Source organism: Euleptes europaea, chromosome 20 (assembly GCF_029931775.1).
Source record: "Euleptes europaea isolate rEulEur1 chromosome 20, rEulEur1.hap1, whole genome shotgun sequence".
NCBI classification, from domain to species: domain Eukaryota; kingdom Metazoa; phylum Chordata; class Lepidosauria; order Squamata; family Sphaerodactylidae; genus Euleptes; species Euleptes europaea.
In genome coordinates, this window is record NC_079331.1 from 68,152 (window position 1) to 93,896 (window position 25,745).

General features: G+C 50.6%; 1 protein-coding gene across 1 annotated transcript; it reads right to left on the reverse strand.

The window, feature by feature from the left end:
- Nucleotides 1-265: 265 nt before the first annotated feature.
- WDR72 (WD repeat domain 72) lies at nt 266-25,111 on the reverse strand. Its single transcript, XM_056866009.1, has 20 exons — nt 24,959-25,111; nt 24,386-24,492; nt 23,535-23,613; nt 23,002-23,176; nt 22,033-22,109; nt 21,080-21,199; nt 19,672-19,817; nt 19,215-19,311; nt 17,533-17,674; nt 16,931-17,173; nt 16,619-16,839; nt 14,618-14,813; nt 11,537-11,748; nt 10,373-10,383; nt 6,663-6,849; nt 4,446-5,248; nt 3,864-3,949; nt 3,352-3,434; nt 1,904-2,075; nt 266-312 (listed from the first exon to the last, which is right to left on the reverse strand). Exons 1-20 carry the CDS (start codon nt 25,109-25,111, stop codon nt 266-268), a joined length of 3,357 nt encoding a protein of 1,118 aa, XP_056721987.1.
- Between the last annotated feature and the right edge of the window lie 634 nt (nt 25,112-25,745).

Sequence of the window (25,745 nt, forward strand, 5' to 3'; positions counted from 1 at the left end):
GCCAAGTTAAGCCACGGGTTATATAGTAAGATACAAAATTGAGTTGTATCCCTTTACGGGAAAGAGATGTAATATGAAGCGTGAGTCCATAATGGTGTCCGGCAGATGCATATTCCACAGAAAAGCTGGCCAAGCGAGGCCGGGGGGCCCCATCCAAACCGCGCAACATCCAGCTGCCCTGCAAAGACTTCTCCTCCCCTTGATTTGGAATGCCATCTAACAGCCACACCATGAAGGGATGCTCGATAAGGTACCTTTGAGACCTTCACCAGCACTCAGGCAAGGTTTCAAAAATGTCCATGCCAAACTGGTCTGGAGGAAGACAGAACTTACAGGGTTTGTTGGAGAGGCTGGAGGAGGAGGAAAGAGAAGGTGGGGCTAGCTGATCCTGCCAGGGAGCCCTTTGGTGTTCCTTAGAGAGGAAGGAAGGAAGGAAGGAAGGAAGGAAGGAAGGAAGGAAGGAAGGAAGGAAGGAAGGAAGGAAGGAAGGAAGGAAGGAAGGAAGGAAGGAAGGAGAGCCCATCTTGACCTCCTGTTGAATGGCTTAGGCTTCATTTTTTAAACATGGTGGTCTAAATCTGCCTTGTGGATGCCATGAACAATCGATCATCCACTTCTTCCCACGCTCAAATATCCGAGACTTTCCACCCAGGCTGCCACCTGCAGTTGTGTTTGAGAAGACAGCATCTTTTTAAGAGCGGAACTCCCCAAATGTAAGTCCTACTTTGCATGGTGCCTTATGAGCACCCAAGAGACCAGTGGTATCCCTTCTGGAATCTTGGAAGCAAACAAATGCTCCAGTTAATACTGGGCGTCATAATGGTAAGACGTAACACCACGGGCCTTGCTGGGCCTCTCCATGCATATGTAGAAGTTTCACATTAACAGAACATGGAGGGACCTACGTCCATTTTAACCTAACATGAGAAATGTCTTAGCCTTGTACAGCTGTGCAACAAAATCTCTGAAAAGTAAAGCCACTTCCTCCCCAAGTGAGCAGGAATTGAAACACACGGAGGCCACAAGCCTATCATGTTTACTTAGTGGTAAATCCTATTTTTTAAAAAATGGGGCTTAATTCTATAGAAATGCTTGCAATCTGAGTTGCAACTTGCATTGATTTCCTTCCAGGTAAATGTATGTAGGAGTGAGGTGAAACAGAGCAAACGAGGTGAGAATCCAGTGTAAACAAAAGCTTCCATTTTGGCAGTATTACAATGATCTCGCTAAGAGACGTCAATGTTCTTTATGGCTTAAAAAAAGGGACCTTTTTTAGATTCCTGGAACGAGCACAGGCTAACAACCAATTTTCCTGACAGACCCATCCACACCATGAGATTATAAATTAGTTACCACAGAGAAGGCTCACTAAGAAGATTGAATGTAAACTGCAGGTCACTTAATTTTAAGGTTCTGCTAATGGGCTACAGAAAATTGGATATCACTTCGTAACATAAATTCAGAATCAGATTTTCCTGCCCATAAACATGAGCACCATGAAAAGTTACAGCAACTCAGTCTGTTGTAAAATGAAACGATCTAACTATAAAACTCATTTCCACTATGTAGATTTTTCAACTGCTAAAGCATAAAGGCTCCACGTTTCGTAATATGAAATTATAAAGTGGGAAAATAATGTTTCTAGTATAAATGTGATCTCATTGAGAAAATATACACCTGAGGACACTGGCTCATTTCACTGACGTTATCTATGAAATGACAATGCACCGACTGATCTCCAATACGACACCAACATCCAATAAAGAATGAAATCCTGGAACCATTTTGGACACCTGCAAAGCCACACCCCATCTGCTCATCACTTGAATGGGGGGGGGGGAGAGATAATCAACAGTGGCCCCAAGGGATAACTATGAGGGGTGGGTGGGGAGAGAGCGCTTACCCAGCAACAGACAGCTCTTGGGCGACTCTGGCAGCTCAGCTTTGGGATCCTGCTTACTTTTCTTTGCCGAAGTGGCTGGCACTAGCCCATGACCATTGGCCAACGTGTTTTGCAGGTTCCTTGTACTCCTCTGAACTTCAGCCAACAGGGCAGCTTGCATGGCCACAACAACCTGTTAGATTGAGACTACATTAATGAGACTAGTGGACCGCTGCTGGTACAGAGGTTAAACATTCTTCATAAAATCATGGAATCACAGAGTAGGAAGGGGCCATGCAGGCCATCTAGCCCAACCCCCTGCTCAATGCAGGATCAGCCTAGAGAATCCTTGACAAGGGTTCGTCCAGCTGCTGCTTGAAGATGGACAGTGAGGGGCACTCACCACCTCCCTTGTCATCCTAGTACCACGAAACGAGCCTTGGTTACTTACCGAGCTGAAGATGGCCTTGTCTCTCAGAGCGAGAACACAGTGCTTTTATTTAAAAATGCATATCCTAGTTCTAGATATTAGGAAGAATTTTCTAATAGAGCGGTTCCTCAGTGGAACAGGCTTCCTCAGGAGGTGGTGAGCTCTTCTTCCTTGGAGGTTTTTAAGCAGAGGCTATATGGCTACCTGTCAGCAATGCTGATTCTATTACCTTAAGCCAATGATGAGAGGGAGGGGCACCTTGGCCATCTTCTGGGTAGGGGTCACTGGGTGTGTGTGGGGGAGCAGGTTGTTGTGAATTTCCTGCATTGTGCAGGGGGTTAGACTAGATGACCCTGGTGATCCCTTCCAGCTCTATGATTCTACAAGGCACTCCTGCACCTCTGTCTCAGCCCTGAGAGAGAGGCGGGCAGGTTTTGTTGGCACAACAAGAGGAGGAGGGAGCAGGCCCAGGGAGAGTGTGATGGGGCCCCTGCTCAGGGCCAGTGGAAAGAAGGTCTGAGAGGGAGCCACACTGCGCCCTCAGGGCTCCGAGGAAAAGGACAGAGGCAGCCGAAGAATCACCCCCTCCGCCCACTGCCATAAGAGCCCCATTCTTTCCACACTGCTCCTGCTGAGGGCAGCCAAAGCAGAATGGCTGGCTACCTGGCCCATCACACCTGCTTGAGAGCTGGCCCTTGGAGCCAGGAGACACAGTTCCAGTCACTGGGGAACAGGCTTCTCCTCCCACCCCCACCACCCCAAGGCAGCTGCAAAGGCCCAAAGGGCACAGCATTAAACCACATGCCCCCCCTCATGTTCAGCTGGCTGTGCAGGACACCTTGGCAAGGTCCCTGAGTGCCACTGAAGGGAGGAGGAGGAGGGCAGGCTCCCTTCCAGAAGGCGGGCTGGCCACCACATCTTCCCCGAGGAGCCTGGCCAGGGCTGAACAGTACAGATGGGCCAGAGGCCACAGTGCGGCTAAGAGCCCTCCTCACTTGGCACAGCAGTCCCCAATGGCTGAAACGCCTCCCTTCCCTACCTCAATGGATTGGTCTCTCCAACAAAAAATAAGCTTGACAAGTGAAATATTCTCAGCATCATGGGCAGGAACTCCAAAGGTGCCTAAAAAGACACAAAGTAGGCTTGGTAAGAAAAAGCAGGTAAGAAAGAAGGCAGTTCAAGCACAAGAATGCCTCCAGCACAGAACCCCTCCTTCAACCAATCTACAGGCAGCAAATTAAAGGTTAAGTACTGGATTCTGATGGTTAGTAGAGGAGCCTCCTGAAATCCAGGCTCTTCTTTCCCCCCCCCCCACCTGAAACAAATGGTTCAGTGTACAAAAGGCCTTTTCTCTCCTGGTGGTGGAAAGTGCCATCAAACCAGAACTGATTTATGGCAATGGGTAAGTACCAGCCAGGGCTGGCCCTGCTTAGCTTGCGAGATCAGGCTAGCTGAGGCCACCCTGCTGAGGGCCTTCCCTCTCTTCTAGGACACGACACAACACATCTGCTGAATGTCTGCAGAGGTCCCGCTGCATCCCCTGGTACTCACCCTCAGAGGACTCCTCGTGACAGCTGGTGGCCCCAACAGACTGGGTGGCTCGCCATTTGGTGCGGACCGACTCCACTTTCTGCGGGCTGGACAGAAATGGCACCTGAGATTAGTGCTGGCCCAGACACTCTACATGGCCCTTGGCAGAGCAGCTGGCCCTCGCCAATGGGCAAAGGCCATCTGCAGCATTGTTGGGAGTGGGGGGGAAGGGGGCACGTGCTCTGTCTACTCTGCTGGAGAAGGGGACTGCTATGCCTCATAGCAAGGGCACAGACATCCATGGTTAGTTACTCAGGAGTAGTTGCTTCTGTCCTTGAGGGTGGGCTCTCAGGAGGCACAGCAGGGAAGGGCCCCTTGCTGGTCAGGGTAATCTGGCCCCCTGCTGCCAGCTCCACCAGCTGCACCCTCCAGAGAGCACCTTCTCACCTAAGGGGCCAGCTGCAGGGCCCTCAGCAACTGGCTCCCCTTTGTTTGCAGGTGACTCATGCCCAGTAGCCCCCCCTGCCCCCCCCGGAGTCCCATGACAGGCCAAAGCATGTGGGGGGTTCTGCACAATTCAGCTCAGGAAGGGAAAATACTTACCCGCTCTTGTCTAAAGGCATGCTAATGATCTTCCTAACCAAGCATATCCTGTTCAGTAAAGAGATGAGAGTTGGGGGTCCCTCCAGGGCCCCACTATTTTTTCTACGAACATGGGGCTTTCCAGTGGGCTCCTGGGCAGCACTCAGGTATTTATTCCGCAAATCCAGCACTTTGCTGGAAAACATGTTGACTGGCTGGCTGTGCTGGTCCCACAGAGGAGAGTTAGTGTGGCTCCATCCTGGCAACATCAGAGAGAGATGACTTTCTTTGGAGACCAATCCAAATGAGACTGGCAAAAGAAGCCTTGAAATGCCTAAATACTGGATGCAGAGGTTATCCGTCTCTCTGTCCACCCCCCAAGGCAGGAGGCATGCCAAGAGGAGCTTGGCTGTATCTGTGACAACGTTCACGTTGACTCTCCCCAATGGCTGACGCCTCGTCTTTTTGGAACTCTTGGCTTTCTTCTGCCGCTTGAGGCCTCCGCCTTCTTCCAAACACCCAGCAGCAGGGCTGCCTCCAAAGCCGTGCTCCTCCCCAGGGCCGTCGGTCAGGGGGAGCGTGCTGGTGGTCTTGTTTCTTCTCAGCAGCAGCGTCCCTTTCTCGGTTGTGCTAGTTTTGGCCCTCTCGAGAGCATCGCAGCTGTGCAGTGAGTTTGAGGGCTTCAGCCCGTTGAGGTGAGAGGAGCGCAGCAGCTCCCTGAGATTTTCCAGATCAAAGAGCAGGACGTGGAAATGTCTGTTCTCCCATTTTGTCTTAACAGGCAAGATGGTAAAAGGCCACTGGGTGTGGCAGGCTGAGGAGAGCTGGAAAGAAATAAACACGACATCACAAACAGAAATTATTGCATAGAGACACTGGGGGGCCTTCTCCAGAAGCTGCTCCTGTCCAGGAATGCCATTTTTCCACTTTTGCCCCCGACTCTGCATTACTGGGGTAGAAATTAATGAGAGATTAATTAATGGTTCCATGAAAAACAGCAACAACACAGGGAAGGTGGGGGATTCGAACTGAGAGGAGAGGCGAGCTAGAAAGGGGCTGTGGCTCGGGGGGGGGGGTTCATGGCCTCCCAGGCTCAGTCCCCAGCAGCACCTCCAGTTAAAAGGTTCAGGCGGTTGGTCAGGTGGATGACCTCTCCCTGAGGCCCTGAGGAGGAAACCACGCTGACCTGGAGGAACCAGTGGCCTGACTTAGCATCAGGCGGCCTCATGTGTCCATGTGAAGAAGTGACATAAGCGCATGGGGAAACTGGCATTTGTGGACAAGAGCTATACCGCCAAATGGGCCTGTGCGGCTGCAGTTGCAATTAGAAGGTGCTGAGAACTCCACTTTTACCAAGGGGCAGAATCACAGGCTCTCAAGAAACAAAGGTGAAGTCCTTGCACAGTAGGTTGGAGATGATGACAATTTGGGGTGACCAAGGCCTTCATGTTAGCTGAACAGGAGAAACAAAATATATCTTTAGCTCTTTTTGTTCTGTCTGCTTCACTCACTCAGTATTTCATAATTCTGACTAAGCCTTTCTGCAATTTCAGCCAGTCTCCTGCAGACAAGGAAATAAAAGTCTCAGTGAAAACTCAGCAGAGATAGAAGGCTAAACTCCCTATTTGTGTGTGTGGGGGGGATGGAGGTTACCCTTCCCTCTCCCTAACCCCCCCAAGTACATCAATACATGCTATTAACCTTAACCAGTCTAAGTCAGACATGCGGCATAAACATTTTATAGAAAGTACAACTGAATTGCTATTTTTCCAGGTGACCTTTTTGTCTCCAAAGGCTCTACCACTGGGATTCACCTGCTGCAAAAAAAAACCCCTCTTCCTCGCCCACTTACAGCACACACATCCATTAGGAAGCTGAGCTTCTGAATTCCTCCTCATGCAAAGCCATCCTAGGGAGGGATTAGTGCTGAACAGAGGGGTGGACTGAGAGGGAGGAGCGGGGAGAGACAACCAAAGCTTTCACTTTCTGCAATAGAACAAAGGAATGGAATTGTGCGGTGGATTTGCACAGTAAAACCCCATTAGAGGGAGAGGTCACCACACCCCCATTGCTCTCTAAATAAAGGAATGGATTCCCAATGGCACTGGCATGGCTATTTATACCTGTGGAAAGAGAGTGGAAAGCTACCCAATCCAAATATACCTCTTTCTATCAAGCCCAGGGGTGAGAAACTGTTGCGATGAAAGGAGAGGCAGCCCAGAGAACTCTGAGGACTACCTGAGGAGAAACGGTTTTGCCACAGTCCTTCAAAGCTCTGTGTGCTCTGGCCTTGTGGATTTCACAAGGCATGGGCATCAAGCCCACCCCTTCTCTTGCCCGGAAGATGATCTTTCCTTCTGCCAGAGTGACTGACCCACAAGGACTGGGGTTCTTGATGGTCAGCACAAGTCTGGGCACCTCTGGACTGTGGAAAGAGAAACATCAAAGATCCCCCAGGGAGGGAATCTGTGGCAGATTCCCTGTGGCAGATGAGTGGGCCTGGTGGAGATCTTCCCAGCCCCCTTTAAGCACCCCTCCCAAGGAGGCCAGAGCGCTTCTCAGATCTGTTTCTCTTTTGCAGTTGGTACCTGACGAATGCATCTCTGCATGCTGACCCTTAACTCTGTTTCCAAGATGACAACATGATCTGAAAAGATTTCTAGAGCTGGTGGCCTGTGGTTTCTGGTAAAATTAGAGGGAGTCGGTGGGTGAGGGGGAGAGACACAAATAAAGATGAGACAGCAACTGTCTGCCCAGGAAGGGCTTCCTTGAAAACAGTTCAAACAATGATGAAAATTTGGATTCCCAAATTGTTGCTCTATCAATCAGTGTATCAAACTTAAACACCAGTCTCTAAAGTGAGTTTCGCTTGTGAGGTTGTCGGGAATAGAATACCATACAAGGATATTGTTGAAAAAACTCTGACAGATCTTTAGACATTAAGTGGTTAAAAGTTTGCCCCCCACCCCCAAGCAAATTTGTTCCAGATCTATATTTCTTCCAGTGTTTAATGATTGCTAAATGAGCGCAGGCCCTGATTGAAGGGAGACAATGTGGAAACAGAAGGCAGGGATTTAAACTGCAGAGGGGACACTCATACACGCTGGAAGCAAGGGCTGCTTTGAAGCCCGTGGGTGAAAACACCCAGGACCTACTGTTGACCACGCCAGGCCCTCTGGAGGCCTTCTTGGGACAGTTCAAAGAAGGTGGCACTTGACACTTATAACACCCGGCTTTTCATGTTGAAACCCTCACACATACAACCCCCGCCCCCGTCCACCCACCAAAGCTCCTTGAACTGTGCTCTGCAGCCGGGTGATTGGCAGCACAAATAGAAGGCAAACAAGAAAGCCCGCAATTGCAGCTGATGCACAGGGAACAGCCCGGGGAGCAGAGCCGAAACATTATCAAACTAATAGCAGAGGCAATCTTCAGAGCACCACGCCTCTCTCTCCGGGAGCAGCAGGCAGGGCACTCCTTTCTCTTCTCTCACTGTTAAGTGCAAGAGCACCTTTTTGCTTTCTCCAGCCACTGCAGGGGTAAAACAACGAAGTGTGTGAAACCCAGACTGGTAACAAATGACTATATTGGATACCTTTTGTTTTCTTTCACCAAGGGCTCGGATGTGTATTCCTGCTATCATTACCAATTAAAGTGGAGATTGCTTGAGCCGGCTGCATCTCCTAACTGGGGCACCTCGGTCCCTCTGCTCCAATTGCTCAGGCAAGAAACACGGGGTCAAGAAGCTCCTTTGACCTTTCCCAGCTAACTCCCCCTGACCACTCACGACGGGAAGCAATCTCCGCTGAACAGATGGACACTTTTGGCAGGCGCTATAAAGCTGAAGAATATCAAGATAAATGGAATTCGCTTCCACCTTCCAGCTGGTTTATGAGCATAAAACATTGCTTAGCAAATTCAGCAGGCGGTATGGATGGGGAAGTGTCCAGCTAAACAAGCCACTTAATTACAGAAGAATTTCACGGTGTGTGTGTGTGTGGTTTGAGTCTTGTACCAGTATAACCCTCTTCTGCTGCAGGATGTTTTGCATTTCACTCTCAAGCCCCTTGAAGGGCTGGACCAAAGGGAAACTTATGAATGGCCCCTATGCACACTGGACCCCATGGCAGCAGCTCCTGAGTAGCCAGGTGATTAAACCTGGGAATGACAGAGCACAAGGCCAGCTGCCACAGAAGGGTCTTTTGCAATCTCCCCGCTCCCCGCCAGAGGAAACTGGGTCTTGGTGCCTTCAGCGCAGCTTTCCCCTTTCCATCCACCACTAATCACGCCTCCTCCTCCCCCCGCCCCCCCCCCCCCCCGCAGAGAAGCAGGCTGTTTACTGGGAGGAAAGGACATTTGTGTGACCTCCAGGCAGCCAAGGGGCAAAAATGGCCAACATGGAGAACAGTTTACAAGGCACCATTCACTTCTCTGCATGGATCTAACCTGACAAGAGAAAACCCCTGCTCTGCATATGTCAGGGAGACTGCAGCTGGGATTCCAGGTGCCACCGGCCCTCCAGATTATGGACTGGCCCCTCAGCTCTGCTCATTCTGATGCTCTTCCAGAACACAGAACATTCTATGGAGTCCCTCCAGAGTGTTGGGGCAAAAAGGCCTTGATATCCCCCTTCCAACTTCTGCCTGTGCCAAGGGTGGAATCTAACAAGGCAGCTGGGCGAGCCACCTGAACAGAGTGCCAGCATGCCAAGGAATGGCACTAGGAACCAAGGAGCTGCAGGTGGCTTCAGCAAGTGACCCCCCCCCCACTACTGGCCAGATAATGACTCAAGTGTCTTTCTTGATTGAGTCACCCACCTTGGCCTGGGCAGACAGGCCAAGGGTGTGTGAGGACATTGGGTGATGTCTTATGGACAGAAGGTCCCAGTGGGGATTTGGCTGTCCCAACTTTGGATAGGGTCAAGATAAGAAGTTTGAATTTTACTGGCAGGTTTAAAGTTAACTGCTGTCATACTTTGGTGGGGAAAATTGGGGAAATCACCTTGATTAGGCTATTGTGAGCCAGATCTGCATGGGCACAAAGACCCGGGAGAGGCAAAAATGACTCGAGATTAGGATGAGGGAGGGGATTCTCCCACTGCCAGGGGCCTGGGAGGGGGGGCTCAGCTCTTCCAATGCATTGTTTCTCTCTGGCAAGCAAATGTACACACAGGCAACTGAGGTAACATTAATACTGATGAACAGATCCTTCTGGAAGGAAGGAAGGATCTCTTTTTGAAATACTATCTGCTATAAAGGAAGGGATGATTGATCAAACTGACTATGTCCACATATCTCAATGAGGCAATAAGTGGGAACATGTTAATCAAGCCAAGGGCAGTAAAGTAGGCTCTTTCCTCTGATATGTGCAGAATGTCCTGCTTCCCCCCGCCCCGCCCCGGCCACTTCTCCGCCCCCTTTCTGGAAAGATTTTTTGAATGGTTGTTCGCTTGGTACTTGGAGCCATTTGCAATAAGAGACAAACTCACTGCTCATACACAAAAAGTGCTGTAATGGAAGCCCAGGATCCAACCCCACCTGCTAGGGGCCAGGTCTCATAGCAACTTTCTGCCACGGATTCCAGCCAAGTGAGGGCCCCACTGCAGCTGGAGCCTTCCTGGCTGCAAGGAAGTCTGTCTAGTCCTTGCCCAGGTTGGAGCATGAAGCAGCCTCCTTTCTGAAGCTGCAGAGGAACAGAAGGGCACCTGTCCCAGCCCTCAAGGGAGATCGTGGGGGCTGAACCTCATGCAGAAACGCAACTGTGACAAGCATCCCAAGACACCAGAAGGAAGGAAACGCCTCTCAGGTCAGAGGCAACGGCACTCTGCCTTGGCGGAGTCTTATTCTCATGCCTGCAACGCCTCTCCCTCCCCTCGTACCATTTATCGCCCGCCTTAATCGTCGCCCAAACAACCCTCCCTCCTAACGTCCTTCTAAATGGCAGCTCACCTTCTATAGACCTAGATGGAAAACCAGAGAGGAAAAAGCGCAGGCTGCTGTATACAAGAGTCGGACATTGATTTTCCTGCAGTGCAGCAAAGCCCCTCCATTCTATTCAGTGCCTGTCAGGGCCTCCCATGAACAGCTGGAGTCAAACTGTGCTATTTACAGGGAGAGCTCTTGTCAAGTGGAGCCCAAGTATTCTAGCCAGGCCCTGTTCTAATGGCCCTTGGCCACACCAACTGCTGGCTTGCCAGATCTTCCTCAGCACACAGCTTGGTTTCCATGAGGGGACAGTAGAGGGAACTGGACCTCATTCCCATTCTGTTGGCTGCCCCCTCCCCCACAGCCAGCCAGAAGAGGAGACAGCTGCCCAGCTTGTTTTGGCACCCACTGGGCACTCCAGCAGGGCCTCCAGTAGCAAGAAAACAGAGGACTCCCCTTTGGCAGCTGCCATGGGCTGGAACATACAGGCATCACTGCTCTTCTGCAGCAAGGTCTGCATCCGGCCAAAGCCAAGAGCTTTGTAGCTCTCGCTGGTGTTCAGCAGGGCAGGCGGCGGCACACGGAGTCAATGAGCTGAAAAGTGTTTTGCACTGGCTGGAACGCAAAGAACCAGACCAGATGAAATGCAATGAAGGTTTTTCATTTGTATACAGCATTCTATCAGGCGGGGGGGGGGGGGAGCACACAGCCCACTTTCCTGGATTCTAACTGCTCCATAGAGAAGCTATTGGTTCGCAGCCAGACTCCAAGGCAATACAGGCAAGCTGAAGAGGCCAATCATGACACTCGTCAGAAGCCTGAGAGCCTGCGGGGCAGGCAAGAGGCCTGAGAGATTCCTGGGGTATGGCCTGGAGATTTAGTCGCAGCTTGCACCAGCAAGAGGAGGTGGCTTGGCTCCTCGGCCCTTGACTCCCCACCTCTCTCTCCACCCCTCTGCTGCTGCTGTTGTCACCAGTCTTCAGTGAAGGGCTCTCCACTCCCACCTGCCTTTCTTCCCCCACCCCTGGGCACTGATTCTGGCCTTGAAGATGTGTCCTGGAGGAGAGGCAGCCTGGGTGGGCGGGTGCAGCTGGCAGCCCGGGCAAAGTCATAGGGCAGGCCCTCTGTTCTCATCACCTGCGTCCTGAAAGAAGGCAAAGGAGCCCAGGGCCTTTTCTCAGCACTCACCTGGTGGGAAGACTTTTCTTGATGAGAGAGGCTGCTGGAGGAAAGTGTGCCCAGTTTGCAGGAGCTGGAGGGGGGGACGCCGGCTTCCTTCTGCTTGTGTGTGTCGCCCTCAAAGATGGGGAGCAGAGAATCTGCCATGGAAAGAGGGGAGTCTTCACAGCCAGCAAGGACTGCTTTGGCCGCTTCCCCAGTTTCGTGCCGTTCTAGGATTCCTTTGCAAAGAACAAACAGTGGTTAGTAAGCAGTTCCAAGTCACTGTGTGGGTCCAAAGAAAAATCTCAAAACAAAACCCACGCAATGTAAGGCCCTTGATTCAGACCATCCAAAATGACACAAAATATGTGCAGACTTTGGAGTCCGCCAGAACTCTTCATCAGTCTGGATGTTACAAAATGAAAAATGGGGAGTGGGAATGAAACTGTATTCTCCACACCCTAATCTTGAGGCCATTCGCCTGATTCTGTATGAGTGTTGTGCAGCATTGGCATTAGGCACCCTGGGCGATGGAATCTAAAGACCAGTGGTTGGAGTTACCCTTTAGACCAGCAGGCTTTATCTTCCTGGTCCAGGAAGGTCAGTCCCAGCTGTGCTACCGTCCCCCCAATAAAACTAGAACAGTCTTATGGTGTTGTGGCGAGAGTGCTGGCCTATAATTTGGGCTACCCAGATTCATGTTCCTAGGCTGGGTGACCGTGGGCCAGTCACACACTCTCAGCCTCACCTCCCTCACAGGGTTGTTGTAAGGATAAAATGGAGGCGAGGAGAACTACACAAGTTGCTTTGGGGTCTCCACTGGGGAGAAAGGCAGCATATAAATGAAGTAAATAAAATAAAACAAACACAATGAAAAGGAATTCTGTGCTTGGGCAACATCTGCTTAGTGGCATTAGGGACTGATCCAGAATCAGGCAGGCCATGGGTGGAATGTGGGTCAGCGTGGCACCTCTCTTTCAACTGTTGCTATCTCTCGGCTGAATCTCATCTGGAGTACAAATGTATGACTGTTATGATTTATAGAATCTTTCTAATGATTATGGGTTAAATTAGACCCCCTCTATTTTATGAGCAATTGCAATTTTCTTAGACTTAACTGTACTCATCACCTATGTACATTTTAGATGCAATAAAATGAGAGATGGGTGTATGTGAGAACTGGCATCTCCTCCCCCCTTTCTTAGTCAAGTCCAGTCATCTCTGGGTCCTTCAGTATGCGTTTTTTTTCTGAAACAGCACACTTTTCTTGGTACTTCAACACCACAGCCTATTTAAAAATGGCTGCCAGGTGGGACACTGTGAAAGGTGTAAAGCCAGGGCACCCAAACAGAGGGACCTCTGGCTTCCCAAGAGTTCAGGGTCTTGTTGCCAGCTGCAGAGAGCCTGCTCCAGGCATCCAAGGTGGGGCTGGTGGAAGCCTGACAAGGATGATTTCTTTCTCTTTTGTGGTCTGGATGATGAAATTTGGGTGCCTCTTCTCTCTCCACAAAAATGCTTCTTTTGTAGACATGAGTACAGATGTGACGGCACCCAATATTATTTGAATGCTGCCCTCTAGTGTTCCAGGTATTAAACAGCAAGTGGCAGGAAATGCTTTTTTTTCTGGCTCTTTGGTCACATATTTTCCTTTAAAAAATAACTGCTCTTACTTAATATGTGTGCAGAGTACATCACCTGACTTCATACCACACAATGCCTTTGGCATTGATTCCAGCTCTGAGTGTTAGAATCTAAGATTCTAACTCTGAGTGTTAGAATCATCTTAACGGAAAGACCAAAGGCACAGCAGGATGGACCGCCCCCCCATCACATCTCCTCCCTCGCTTCTGCCTCTTCTATTGGGGGGGGGGAATTGTCTCTCTCTTGGCCATCTTTATTCTCTTTGAATCCTCCAGCCACTCTAAGCCATAAAAGGACAGCGCTGGCCCAAGATAAGGCACCAAGTGCACAGATGGCTCATGATCTTACAAGGAAACAAACTGCCCCTTGAAAGACACAGCTGCCGCTGTAAAAGAACATCTCAGATTCCAGAAGGCTGAGGCCTGTTTTGCTCCAGAGTGTCCTCAGTCAAGACAATGAATGCAGGAACACACACCGTCTGGCTTGCAAGAAGAGAAGCAGCTGCTGCAGAGGGCACCATGTGGAAAGCAAGTCAGACAGGAAGGCGGCCCTCTGCCTTCTTCCTCTGCTATATGGCATTTCCTTGTCTCAGGCTGTTTCCCCGTTCTTCTCAGAACTCTCCCTTCCCTCCAGTTATGTAGCTAGCATGTGCTCTCTCACACACTCTTTCCAGTGATGTTAAATGAAGTTCTCAGCTCCTGAAGCCGTTTGTGTGACTGCTACGGTATACTCCCTCTGCTGGGAGAGAACACAGCAGTGGCTCTTGTGCTTCCACTCCTCTGTTCCACTGGCAGGGAAATCAAATGTGGCATGGGGCAGAAGGAAACACCTCTCCAATCCATGCGCAGGCACGCAGCTCACGCACACAATGATCTCAGCATGAGCCTGAGGGTTTAGTTTCAGCTGCAGCCACCACACCAGTTTTGATATCTGCAGCTAGATTTCCACAGTTTTACAAACTGAAAAGCGTTGAAGAATGCAAGCACAGGGGGCTTTACAACAATAGCCAAGAAGAGCCACCCAGCAGGGTCAGCACTCCAGCCAAACACTCTGAAGTTCTGCAGCACAAAGCCTGTGCTCCACCCATGCTCCAAATAAAACCAGGTGGAAGATGCTATAAATTCTCAGTGTGGAGTTTTCAGCGCCTATCAAAAGACTGAATGGCTTCATAGTGGGATTTCCCACCTTTTTCAATGAATGGCAGCTTTTCCCTCAGAGCAAAGCTTACTAATTCCACTGGCTGTGAAGGTCGGCAGCAAGGGAAGACAGATTTCCTTTAACCGGTAAAGGGGCAGCCTGCCAGCCTTGCCTTCTGGGCTGGGCGCTAGGAGGCAGGAGGAGAGGAAGCCAAGAGTGGGCCAGTGGCCCTTGGAATGAAAATCAGCAGGGCTCTTGGACAAGCAACAAGATAAACAAAAGAAAAGATGGTGGGGAAAGAAAGGGAAAGAGAAGCCTCTTGGCGGTTACCTGTTTCAATGTCCCAAACAGAAACGGAATCATCTTCGCACCCAACAACCAACAGATTTTCCAGCGGGTGCCACCGGAGCATCCTCACAGGGGAAAGATGATTCCTGGCGTGCAAGATGCATGCTCGCTCTTGCAAGTGCAGCAGCGCCACCGAGTGGTCACTGCACAGGCAGCACACAATCCTCTGGCCTTTGAACTGCGGGAACAGAGAACCAACAGTGTTGGACTAGGAACAGACAGGCTCCAGTTCAAGTCCCCACTCTGCCGTCAAGCTCACTGCAGGACCCAGATGGACCCAGTCACGCTCTCCCAGCCTAACCCTCCTTCACAGTGCAAGAAAGGAGGGAGGGACTCATCACACCACATCTGACCTTCTCCTGGGGGAAAGAGACTGCGTGGACTCTCAAGCCACCACAAGGGAACTGGACCGGTGGACGACTCTGCTTCTGAATGCATGCTCTTCAGGCCCTCAGGGAGAGCAGGGCTCCCCCAGCCAAGCATCTGCCCTTCAGTCAAACCTCACAAGGGAAAAATCACACTACAACCCTAACTATTGTGCCCACAGGTAAAAGAAGCAGACATCACACATACTTTATGCTGACTTTCAGTTTCCTTGAGCAAAACTGGTAGCATCCTGAGAACGAGATCATGCAACTAACCTGGCAGCTGGTCCCTGCCTCAAGATATGATCACTTCTGTGCAAAGGCACCATCGGTAGTTTGCCATCGTGCTTGCTAATTCCCCAAGTTAAAGAGCAATTTGGCTAACATGGGGTCTCTGCAAACATCAAGGAAGGGGAAATGTGCAGCTCTCTTCCATGAACAGTGGGGCTCCTGGCTCTCATCCCCCACCCCCCACTTAAAACCATGCTCAGGACCAGGGGAGGGCGGGAAGAGAACTGTCCCACCATCTCCTGAGCAAAACCCACTTTAAACAATTGTCATTCACTCTGTAGCAAGACCCAAGTCTCACCAGAATGTGGTGTTTGTGGGTGTGTGGGGGGGTGCATCCTCAAAAGGTAGAAATTAAACTGTATAAGGAAGCTAACACAATTATCGTGAAATAATTGTCATAGAACACCTGAACCACAAGCATCACAGGACGCTACGGTGCGCCTCAGTCAGCACTGATGTCCCTGGCCACTGAGAGGTGCTGCAGCTCTTTTCCTGGGGCCAGTTTCCCACCCCAGCCAGGGGCTCAGAACTCAGGCCCAGAGAGGCAGCTGTCCAGAGGAAGGGGAAAGGGCAAGGGTCAGAGGGCCTGGCAGACTGCACAGGCCCCCTCGCGCTAGACTACCAGGGGCTCCTGGGCTGATGGCCTTTAAAACAAGAGGCCCTTGAGGTGCTTGCTTGATTGCCCTGGGCAGCCTCTGGGCTTGAGCCCTCCGTCCATTGTGTGTGGCTCAGGCACACTCTCTGCCCAAGGAAGCTGAGCATAAAGGAGGCCTGAATTTGGGAGACCAGCACCAGACCCAGATTTAGACTGACCGGGGGTGGGGGTGGGGGGCTCTCATCTGCAAGCAAAGCGGAACGGCCTTCCATTCTCCTCCCCTCCCCTTGGCCCAAGGACAGGAAACTCTGCTTGAGAACCGGGGATGCATAGCAAAACAGAGCAGAAGTCCAGAGGCAAAATGTTATTGGTCTTTCCGGTGCCTTTACAGGGCTCGTTTATTACTATTTAGCTCTTTTGGAGTCCCACAGCTCCCCTCTGAGGGGGCCAGAAAAGGACCCTGGCTTCTCTGACACATTTCTTCTCTCACAGGAACACATGAAGCTGCCTTCAACTGAGCCAGAACCTTTTGGTCTACCAAGGTGGGTCATCCTTGTCTACTCTGACTGGCAGCAGCTCTGCAGGGTCCCAGGCTAAAGGCCTTCCACATCACCTATGAACTGATCTTATTTTTAACTGGAGATGCTGGGGATTGAACCTGGGACCTTCTGCATGCAAAGTGGAGGGTCCACCACTCAGCTCCCTCCTGATGCACTGTCGCTCTTTACTCACTCTGTAGTTTTCTGAAGACAGCAGCAGATTTGTGACAGGGCCAGCCTGCAGAGAGAACTGATGTAAAATCTCTCCCGTAAACATGTCCCACCAGATCACACAAGAATCCTGGCTACCTGACACCAGCCAGCTCGGGTCAAAGCGGGCAGACCAGCCGTGGAGGTACAACAAAGAAGTCACGCTGCTGCTGTGGCCGGCCAGGATCCTGTGAGGCAGCATGCCTGAAGGGAGAAGACAGGAGGGAGGCACTGAGACCAGAGACCAAAGGGGGGGGGGACCAGGCCTGCCCGAGCCGCTCACTCAGCCGCTCACCTTTCAGCAAAGAGAGGTCTTCTAACAGCCTGGTTTTGACAGCCTGCAGAGCCGGAACTATGAAAATCCTCCCATCTTCATATCCACACACCAGCTTATCAAGACTGGGGATGTAAACGGAAGAGCTGAGGCCCCATCTGCTGCCCTGGTCAGCCCCACAGAGGTGGTCAATGATACCTTCAGCCACAGAACCATGAGCATCAAAGTGATCCTGAAGAGTCAAGGAGGCCACGATTGGAATCTCTGGGGAGGAAAACCAATTAGGCAACAGCATGAGGCCCGCTGGAAGGTATGAGGGTGAAATGCAGGGTTGATCTAATGGCATCCTTTAAGCAATTGAAGCACCCTAAAAGAATCCCACATTTAGCAACAAAGGGAGCTTGCAAATGAAGCAGGGTATGAATTTTCTGTTTATCAGAGGTACTGCAATAATCGAGTGCAGGATTCTAGAGTCCTATAATACTTGCCAAGTTAAAAAGGCGCCTGACCTCCTGCCTCCCTTTACCCAGATCCAGAATGGGGGAAGCACCCACCTCCCTGGATCATTTCCTGCTTCTGGAGCCCTTTACTGGTTCTTTTGAAAGACCGGAAAATGCCCCAACCTTTTGGAGAGCCATCCAGAGTTGAAACTGGCACGTCAGGAATATGCCACAAAGTGATTCTCCCAGAAGCGTCTCCAGAATAAAGGATCTTATAAAAGGGTTCCTTTCTTTCATTCATGAAGCCCAATACATACGAGAAACTCTGTCAAAGGAAGAAACACACAAACACTAATGGATACTTTAAGGTGACTTCAAAAGAAATGAACCGGTGGCAATCTGGAGACAGTCTGGAAGAGCAAGGCTGGCCGGAGCTTCCTTTGGCTCCTCCAAACTACACCAAAAGGGCCAACGAAAGGGGGGGGCCAGGTCCCTCATGACGGGACTGGCCTGAGGCAGGAAAACGTGGGGGGGGGGGACTTCAGGTCAGTTTCTATTAGAGATTTTGGGACTTTGGGGAGGGCATCCTATTGACCTGACTATAAGAAGCTGAGCTTTGGGCTCTGACTCTGCATAACTTTTAACCAGATTCTGAGACTCAGTCATTCATGGGGAGGTAGTTGTGAATTTCCTGCATTGTACAGGGGGTTGGACTTGATGGCCCTGGTGGTCCCTTCCAACTCTATGATTCTATGCTTTTCTCTGATTATTTCAACAGATTTCTCCTTCTTCTTACAATGTTCAAGGTAGCTTAAAAAAAACCGCAATAGCAAACATACACAGCAACAGATTAAGTAGCGGCAGATTGGAGTGTTAAAAAAACTTTAAGAGAAGCAAAGTTTGCCGAAAGGTGGCCCTTTACATGTTTCTCCCAGATGGGAGGGTTGTGCTGATGCACACTGGGGTCATCATAGAAAAGGTCCTGCTCCTACACACAGCTACTCTAACCTTCTACTACTGGGACACAGAACAGGATCTATTTGCTGATCTTAACAAGCAAGGGGGTGGGTTCAAGTAACACTGCCTCTGAGGAGTAACACTACACAGGAGTCAGAATGTGCTCACCATGGCTCATTCATTCAATTTGTGTGTTTGTTAAGTGCCGTCAAGTTGCTTCCGACTCATGGCGACCCTATGAATCAAAGTCCTCCAAAATGTCTTATCTTTGACAGCCTTGCTCAGGTCTTGCAAATTGAGGGCTGTGGCTTCCTTTATAGAGTCAATCCATCTGTTGTTGGGTCTTCCTCTTTTCCTGCTGCCCTCAACTTTTCATAGCATGACTGTCTTTTCTAGTGACTCATCTTCTTACAATATGACCAAAATACGATAGCCTCAGTTTAGTCATTTTAGCTTCTAGGGTCAGTTCAGGCTTGATTTGATCTATAACCCACTGATTCATTTTTTTGGCAGTCCATGGTATCCGTAACACTCTCCCTCCAACACCACATTGCAAAGGAGTCTACTTTCTTCCTGTCAGCTTTCTTCATTGTTCAGCTTTTACACCCATACATAGTAATAGGGAATATGATGGCATGAATTAACTTGATCTTGGTGGCCAGTGACACATCCTTACACTTCAGAATCTTTTCTAGCTCCTTCATGGCTGCCCTTCCCAGTCTCAATCTCCTTCTGATTTCTTGGCTGCAGTCATTCAATTTACAGGAAATGTAAAGGATTATTTTCAAGTTGTTCCTGAAAGTCCATCCAAAGTTGGAAAACTACACCTGCAGTTAACTGTCTTAACTTGCCAGGAATTACTGCACTCAGCAGCCAAGCCAGTAGCACTAGACAACCATTAGTGTTACCTTGTTATCTCCCACAGCTGTGGAACAAAGTAAAAGAGGACAGACAGTTTCTTTGGGCACTCTTCGATCGGAGGGCTGTTTGCTCCGCGAAAGGCAACTAGATAAATAAAAGAAGAGAGAGAGGTGGGGGGGGGATGAGGGACTGAGCTTTGTAACAGCACCTCTGTGACAAGTAGGGAGCACCCAAGACCCCCATGTTCACTTAAAAGTGAAGGCTGGCTTCCCTTCCTTTATGAAGCCCCAGTGTACCAGCTGCCCATGTTTTATCTAGCTAATCTTACCCCCTGTCAGCCTACACAAAGGCAGGCAGCTGCCAGACCCTGAGCAAAGCCTCTTCTGCAAAGTGGGTTTATTCCACACTTGGATCTCTGGAATCACGTCAGGGATTCCCCATGGTTGGCTTCCCGAAGTTCTGCTGGTTCCCCAAACTTGCCTGTGCTTTCCCAACGGCACCCACCTGTTCAGCAGCTGGTAGATATAGCCTTGGCCAGCCTCTGTCCAGACAACTAGCCGGTGCGCTGCAAGGACTTCTCCCCCAGCCCAGAACTGGCTGTCGGGGCTGGATTCGGTGCACAGCAAGGAAAAATCGCAGTAATCGTACACCTGCAGTCACAAAGGTCACTCAGCAAAGCAGACACAGGCACCAATCTTGCCTATTGACTATCCTTAAGAATAAAGAATTACATTTCTACCATGCCCCCTCAACCAGAACTGGAAACCAACAAACAAAATAAAATAGTAACAGTCAAATCCACTTCCTATCTAACATTAATACCTCTGCTGAGCAAAGGTTCAGTAAGAACCAATGAGGTTTCCCTAAAATGCTCTCCAAGTAAGAAAAGGAGAGTTTGGGATGTATAACAGAGGCCGCCTATCTGGGATGTGCACATGGCTCTCACTTGTACAGATGGCCTGTGTGAGAGACACCCCCACCCCCAATACAGGCGGGCAGCAACTTCGTTCAGGACAAGGAGCGCCATGGACGCACCGGAGCTTCTCTGCCGAAGCACCCAGTGGAGCCCAAATAAGACAATCTCCTGCTGCTCTAGAATCTGTGGAGGGGGAGCGGCCAGGCTCTTTGGGCCTTGATTTCATAACAGTGCTGAATCTAACCTAGTGGAGAGGCAATTAATCCACCATCTGTTTCTGGTACCAAGTAATGTGATGAAAGCGTTAAGCCCTAACATTTGTTTAGTTGGTGTGCGGGTATCTGAAGGACTGTCTTCTCCCATATGCCTTCTAGGAAAGATCACAGGGAAGGGCCCTCCTGACTGCCCCATCAATCAAAGAAGTTTGGTTGGTGGGTACATGAGAGAGGGCCTTTTCAGTGGCAGCCCCACGAGTGTAGAACATCCTCCCCAGGGTGGTGTGCCTGGACCCCTCACTTTCGATCTTTAGGGGGCAGCTGAAGATGGTGTTATGTAGGACTGCATTCGGTCAAGTCCTGAGTTGTTATTTCAAGTAACAAGATTTCATCTTTAGTGAAATTAAACTCACATAAAATATATAAGATTGGTGGCATTGGTCATCATGAAAGCCCATGTGAACATAAAGTATAGACTGTAAACTTTGTTTCCGACTGTTTCTGATAGCTTCACGTTCTTGCAGTCCTTGAGCCGAGGGTGTGGTGTGGGAACAGCTCCTCCCTGCACACAACTATTGTGTGGCTGGTGTCATGTCTCATCAGCCACCTGAGGGCTGAATGCCCAGTCAGAGCTGACCTGATAAGAAACCCTCTCTGACTGGACTGGCCTCTTCCTGACACCTGACCGGCCTTGTCTTCTGGGTGCTCCATGCAAAGGAGCAGCATAACCTGCCTGACCTTCCTGTAGCCTGGACCTGCCTGACCTGCCTGTAGCCTGTACCTTCCAGCAACCGGGGAAGACAACTAAGAGGAGTCTCTCGGTGTACGTGCAGAATCTGATGGCATGGCAGGAAGCGCAGTCCAAAGACTTGGATTCCCTCTCAGCAACGAGCTGCTTCTCCTGAACATGAAAAGCAAAAGGAAACCAGATCTGCCGGTGCTGGACACAGGGAGCAGCAACCCATCCTCCTCCAGTTGTCCTAGAGAGCTCACTCAGCCATCCTGTGAAACCTGCAAGGCAAGACTCTGAAAACTCCTCATCAAGGGCATGAGCAGGAAGACTCAGCAGCCAAACAGAAACACCAGCACTAGAGTCAGCTGGGACCCAGGCATCTTGCAACAAGATGGAAAGTTCCCAGAGGATCATTACAACTGGAAGACAAAAAATTATTTCTACTGCAGCCAACACAACCAGGCTGGCTCAGACCACTGGCTTCCGATTAGGGCTCCTTTCACCTCAGACACCCCCTGAAATGCTGTTCTTATTTCCATCAGCATACAGCACAGAGAGAAATGGCACAAGGCTAGGAAGAGGGCAGAGCTAGGCAGGAGCATGAAGACTGGAAGCCATGGGTCCCAGGTGTGCCTTGGTTCTCAAAATGCCTGCCATGGCAGGGGGCATACTGTGATGCTGCTTCTGCTGGGCGCAAGGGCTGCCTTCTTGCACATGCTCAGATCTTGAGGGAAGGCCTTGTTCCAAGCTCCCCCCCCAAAAAAAAAAAAACAACGTTAGAGGAGTTGCTATAAGAAGTAGTACTTGCTTAGCTGTGGCCCACTCCTGGCAGAATTTCCTCCTGGAAAGGCCTGCCTGACTCAGGTTAGGAGACATTCAAGACTTTTGACATGACTGTGGAGCAACAGAGCCTTCCTTTCCCCTGCCCCCTTCTCCTCCTGCCGCCTTGCTGCTCATCATAAACAACACAACATTTTGGAAAAGCTTAAAACAGCCCTTACCTGTATCCTGCTCACCGAGGAGGACAAGTCCCAGACTTTGAGGTCTCCTGAAGCTGATACAGCGATTAAGGAATCCTCTGTAGGAAAGCAGCAAGCAGAGATGTCCTCAGTGGAAATAGAGAACTGGAGCAGGAGGAGGGGGGGGCAGGAGGGGGGGGGCAGGGGGGGCAGGAGGTAGGGGGGGCAAACCCAGAGCTCAGATTCTGACCTGCTTAAAAGGGGGAACTGGGTGCCTGCTAATGCTCCTCCCCTCCCAAATCCACTCTTAATGAGAAAGAGCTTCAGCAAGCAAGAAGGCACCCCCCTGAGCGACAACCCGGAGCATTCCCAAGGGTTCAGAGGTCTTGACAGACGCTGTCTTGCTGCAAGTTCATATAGAAATAAATGCCCAAAGTCTTTCAGGTGCCCCATGGGGTGGACTGGCCATTTAATATACAGCGACCATCTACCAGTGGGCCTGCACCCCAGGGGGTCACGGGGTAGCCAGGCGCAAGCACAGCCAAGCCCCAGCCAGTGCCTCAGGAGCCAGCTGGCTCATCAGTAAGGGCAATCGCGATCATATCAGCTACTGTGTTCGTGGCTGTCAGTTTTCAGGAGGAAGCCACAGGTGAGCTATTGCCCATTGCCTGTGCCGCTTGAGCGGAGGGACCACTGCAGTGCTGGCCTGTAGCGCCACAGGGCCCTCTCAGCTTGGCTTGCTCCACAGCTTTTTTCACTTCCCAAGGTCTCAAGGAGCTGAGAGGCCTGGGGAAAGGAGGAGGTGGCCAAGGGAAGATGGGAATATGGAGGAGTAGAGGAAACAGCGGAGAGCTGCGGGAAGTAGGAAAGGGAAGACTGGGCCGGCCCTCTCTTCAGCACTACATCTCCCCACGGCAAAGGCCGTTTCCTTCCGCCCGCCCCCCCCCCCCCGCCGTGGTGTCCTGGGCCCTCGTTGGTAGCCCCCTGCCGGCTCTAGGCAGCAAAGCGTACCTTGGATCCGTGGGGAGTGAACCAAGCACATGCAGCTGATCCAGTCGGAAGACTGAGACAATGTCAGGGTGTGGAGGACAGCCAGTGTTCTGGCATCGATGAGGAGGATATCCTTGTATTGTCCGCAACACAGAAGCCAGCCATCTCCTGTCATTCGGAATGAGCTGTGGTAATACTAGGCGAAGAGAAGCAGCCACAGGAGGTTAACCAACAAGACCACAGGTGCTTCCTTATTTATATGCTAGAAATCAGTACAGACTTCTTCCCTCCTTGAAAACCCCTTCTGGCTCCATTCACACATGCAGTCAGGCCCACAGTGCAAAGCCTGGGCCGGCACCAGGAGCCTCCCCTTCCCAAACGGCCCCCGAGTACCACCCACTTCACAGCCCCAGGCACGGGGGAGCAGGCAAGGGGATTCTGGGCTCTGCTGGCCACTGCAGGTGGGAGACGCTGGCCAGGAACCGCACCACAGTCCCCCACCACTCTGCGCAGGCATACTCCTTGGGGATGCTCCCACACTGTACTATACTTACACAGATGGCCGTATGCCTAAAGGGGAGCTGTGTGTGATCAATGCACTGGCCACTGGCAACGTCCCAAATGCACATCTCCCTGCCAAAAGAGAGCCAGGGTTAGTTGCCAGGTCAGGCCTCAGTGTGGCCTGGCCCTTTCTGTGACTTGCTGGTTCCTGGGTAGGAACACTGGCTCCTTTCCTGAGGGCTGACAGCCACACAGACTGTCACTTCAGAAATCACACCCTTGCAGACCACGGCTGGCTTCAACAGCAAGGCAGGCACCAGACCTGCTGTGGCTCCCATGACACTGCTTGTCCATGTGTCACCTGAGCTTTCATTTACTGGAAGGTTTTGCTAAACGTACACTTCATGTCTTCCAGAGCAAAACACATCTGGTTTTTCCACAGATCCCCCTTCTGGCTCCTGAGAACCAGGGCTCTGATCTGTCTCTGTGAAGCAGAATGATTGCCCCCAGAGGCCAGCTGCTAAGCTGTCCAGGATTGCCAAAACTGCACCCTCCCACACACACACCCAGAAGGACTTGTAATTTTGCCATAGCGTTGCCATTTTATTCAATTGTGGAAATTACTTAAAATGTACTGACAATTCTTGGTTTTTCACATTAAGTGACACAGAAGAGCAATGTGTCTATAATTAAATCTTTTTTTAATTGTGGCTCTATTCAATATATACATATATGTTTGTGTGTGTGTTCAGGAGGTTGTTCAGATGTTCCTGGAGGATCTTGACCATCCTCTTGACCAATTATTTTGCAACCTGGAGGCCAGAGATTGGATCTTTCCTTTCTTGTGAGCTTTAAAAATAATTCATTGGTGGAAGTGACACTATTGAAATACAAAGTGACTGACCCGTTCTCCGTAGCGCTGACCACATAGGGCTGTTTCTCAAAGTCCCTTGCTTTGGCCAAACATGTCACAGATGCAGTGTGACCCACAAGGATTTGTTTTGATGAAATCTATAGGATCGAGAAGTCAATATGACAATGGAAAAGCAATTGTCAGAAATGAGAAAGATGTGGCATGTTCTTCTGCGACAAGGACCACAGGACAGGGACCCGAGGCAGGGAGGGGGAATGCTGCAGAGGCTGTTTTTGACTCTCTCTCTCTCTCTCTGTGTGTGTGTGTGTGCATCCCGATGGGGCTTTGCCAGGGGTGGGTCTGAGGCTGTCAGGAGCCCTCCAGAAGAGGGTGCTTTTGCATGTCACTTCCAGGAAGCCCCACTGACCCTGTGGCATAGGGTGGGCATTCAAAACAGGGGTGCAGAGAAGGCAAAAGACCTGAAGAAATGCCCGAGGTGGGGGAGTTACATCAGACCTGGGTCTCCCCCATTTAAGTGCCACAGAAGGCACACGAGGAGGCCTGAGAAGGCAGAGGGGAGGAGGACAGAAGCACCAGCCACACGCAGCAGCAGCAGCAGCACACCTTGAGTTCTGGCGACAGGTTCCAGAGGCATAAGGGCCCCTCTTGACTTCCCGTGACAATCGTCTTCTGGTCCTCCGTGATCAGGATGGCGGTGATGCTGTGGGCGGGGGCTTGCTTCCCCCAGAGAGTCACGGCCTGAATTGAGGCCTTCATTCTGAGGAGACCTGGGGAGGAGGGCAGGCGGGGAAGAGAAGGCATTTCAACAGACACAGATAATCAGGTTAATTTATTTACCAGCTGCATTTATGTACCACCTTTCTGCAACTGCGAATGAATTGCAGATTGGCTCCAGCCCATTGTATTTAATTAAGCTAATCCCTACATGGCGACATGCACTTACACCTGGCCCCTTGCGTCCTTTACATGCTCCCCCTTCCCAAGCCTGGCCTTAATGGGCCACCGGAGTCCCTCCAGCTGCCGATTACATCAAAAGATTGAAGAACAAATTCAATTTAAAGATGCTAATCTCAGCCTGCCACTCAGAAATTTTATCAGAGGGGTGTGATTTTACTCTGCATTTCATTTTAAGAATGATTTTCTTCTTTGACAATCAATAAAGATACGTTTTCATCACAATACTCCCTTAGTAGAATTCAGCTGGCCATCTCAAAACCTCTTGATGACGCAGTATTAATTAAAATAATTTTTGTTGCCCCTAAACTGGAAAACAGAGGCCTCTTGCAACACAGCCTCTCTGAACATGCATGACAACCAGGGCCTCCCCCACCACTCTGAGCAGGCACCCAAAAAACAAAAAAGAAGAACCCATGTGGCTAAATACACCATT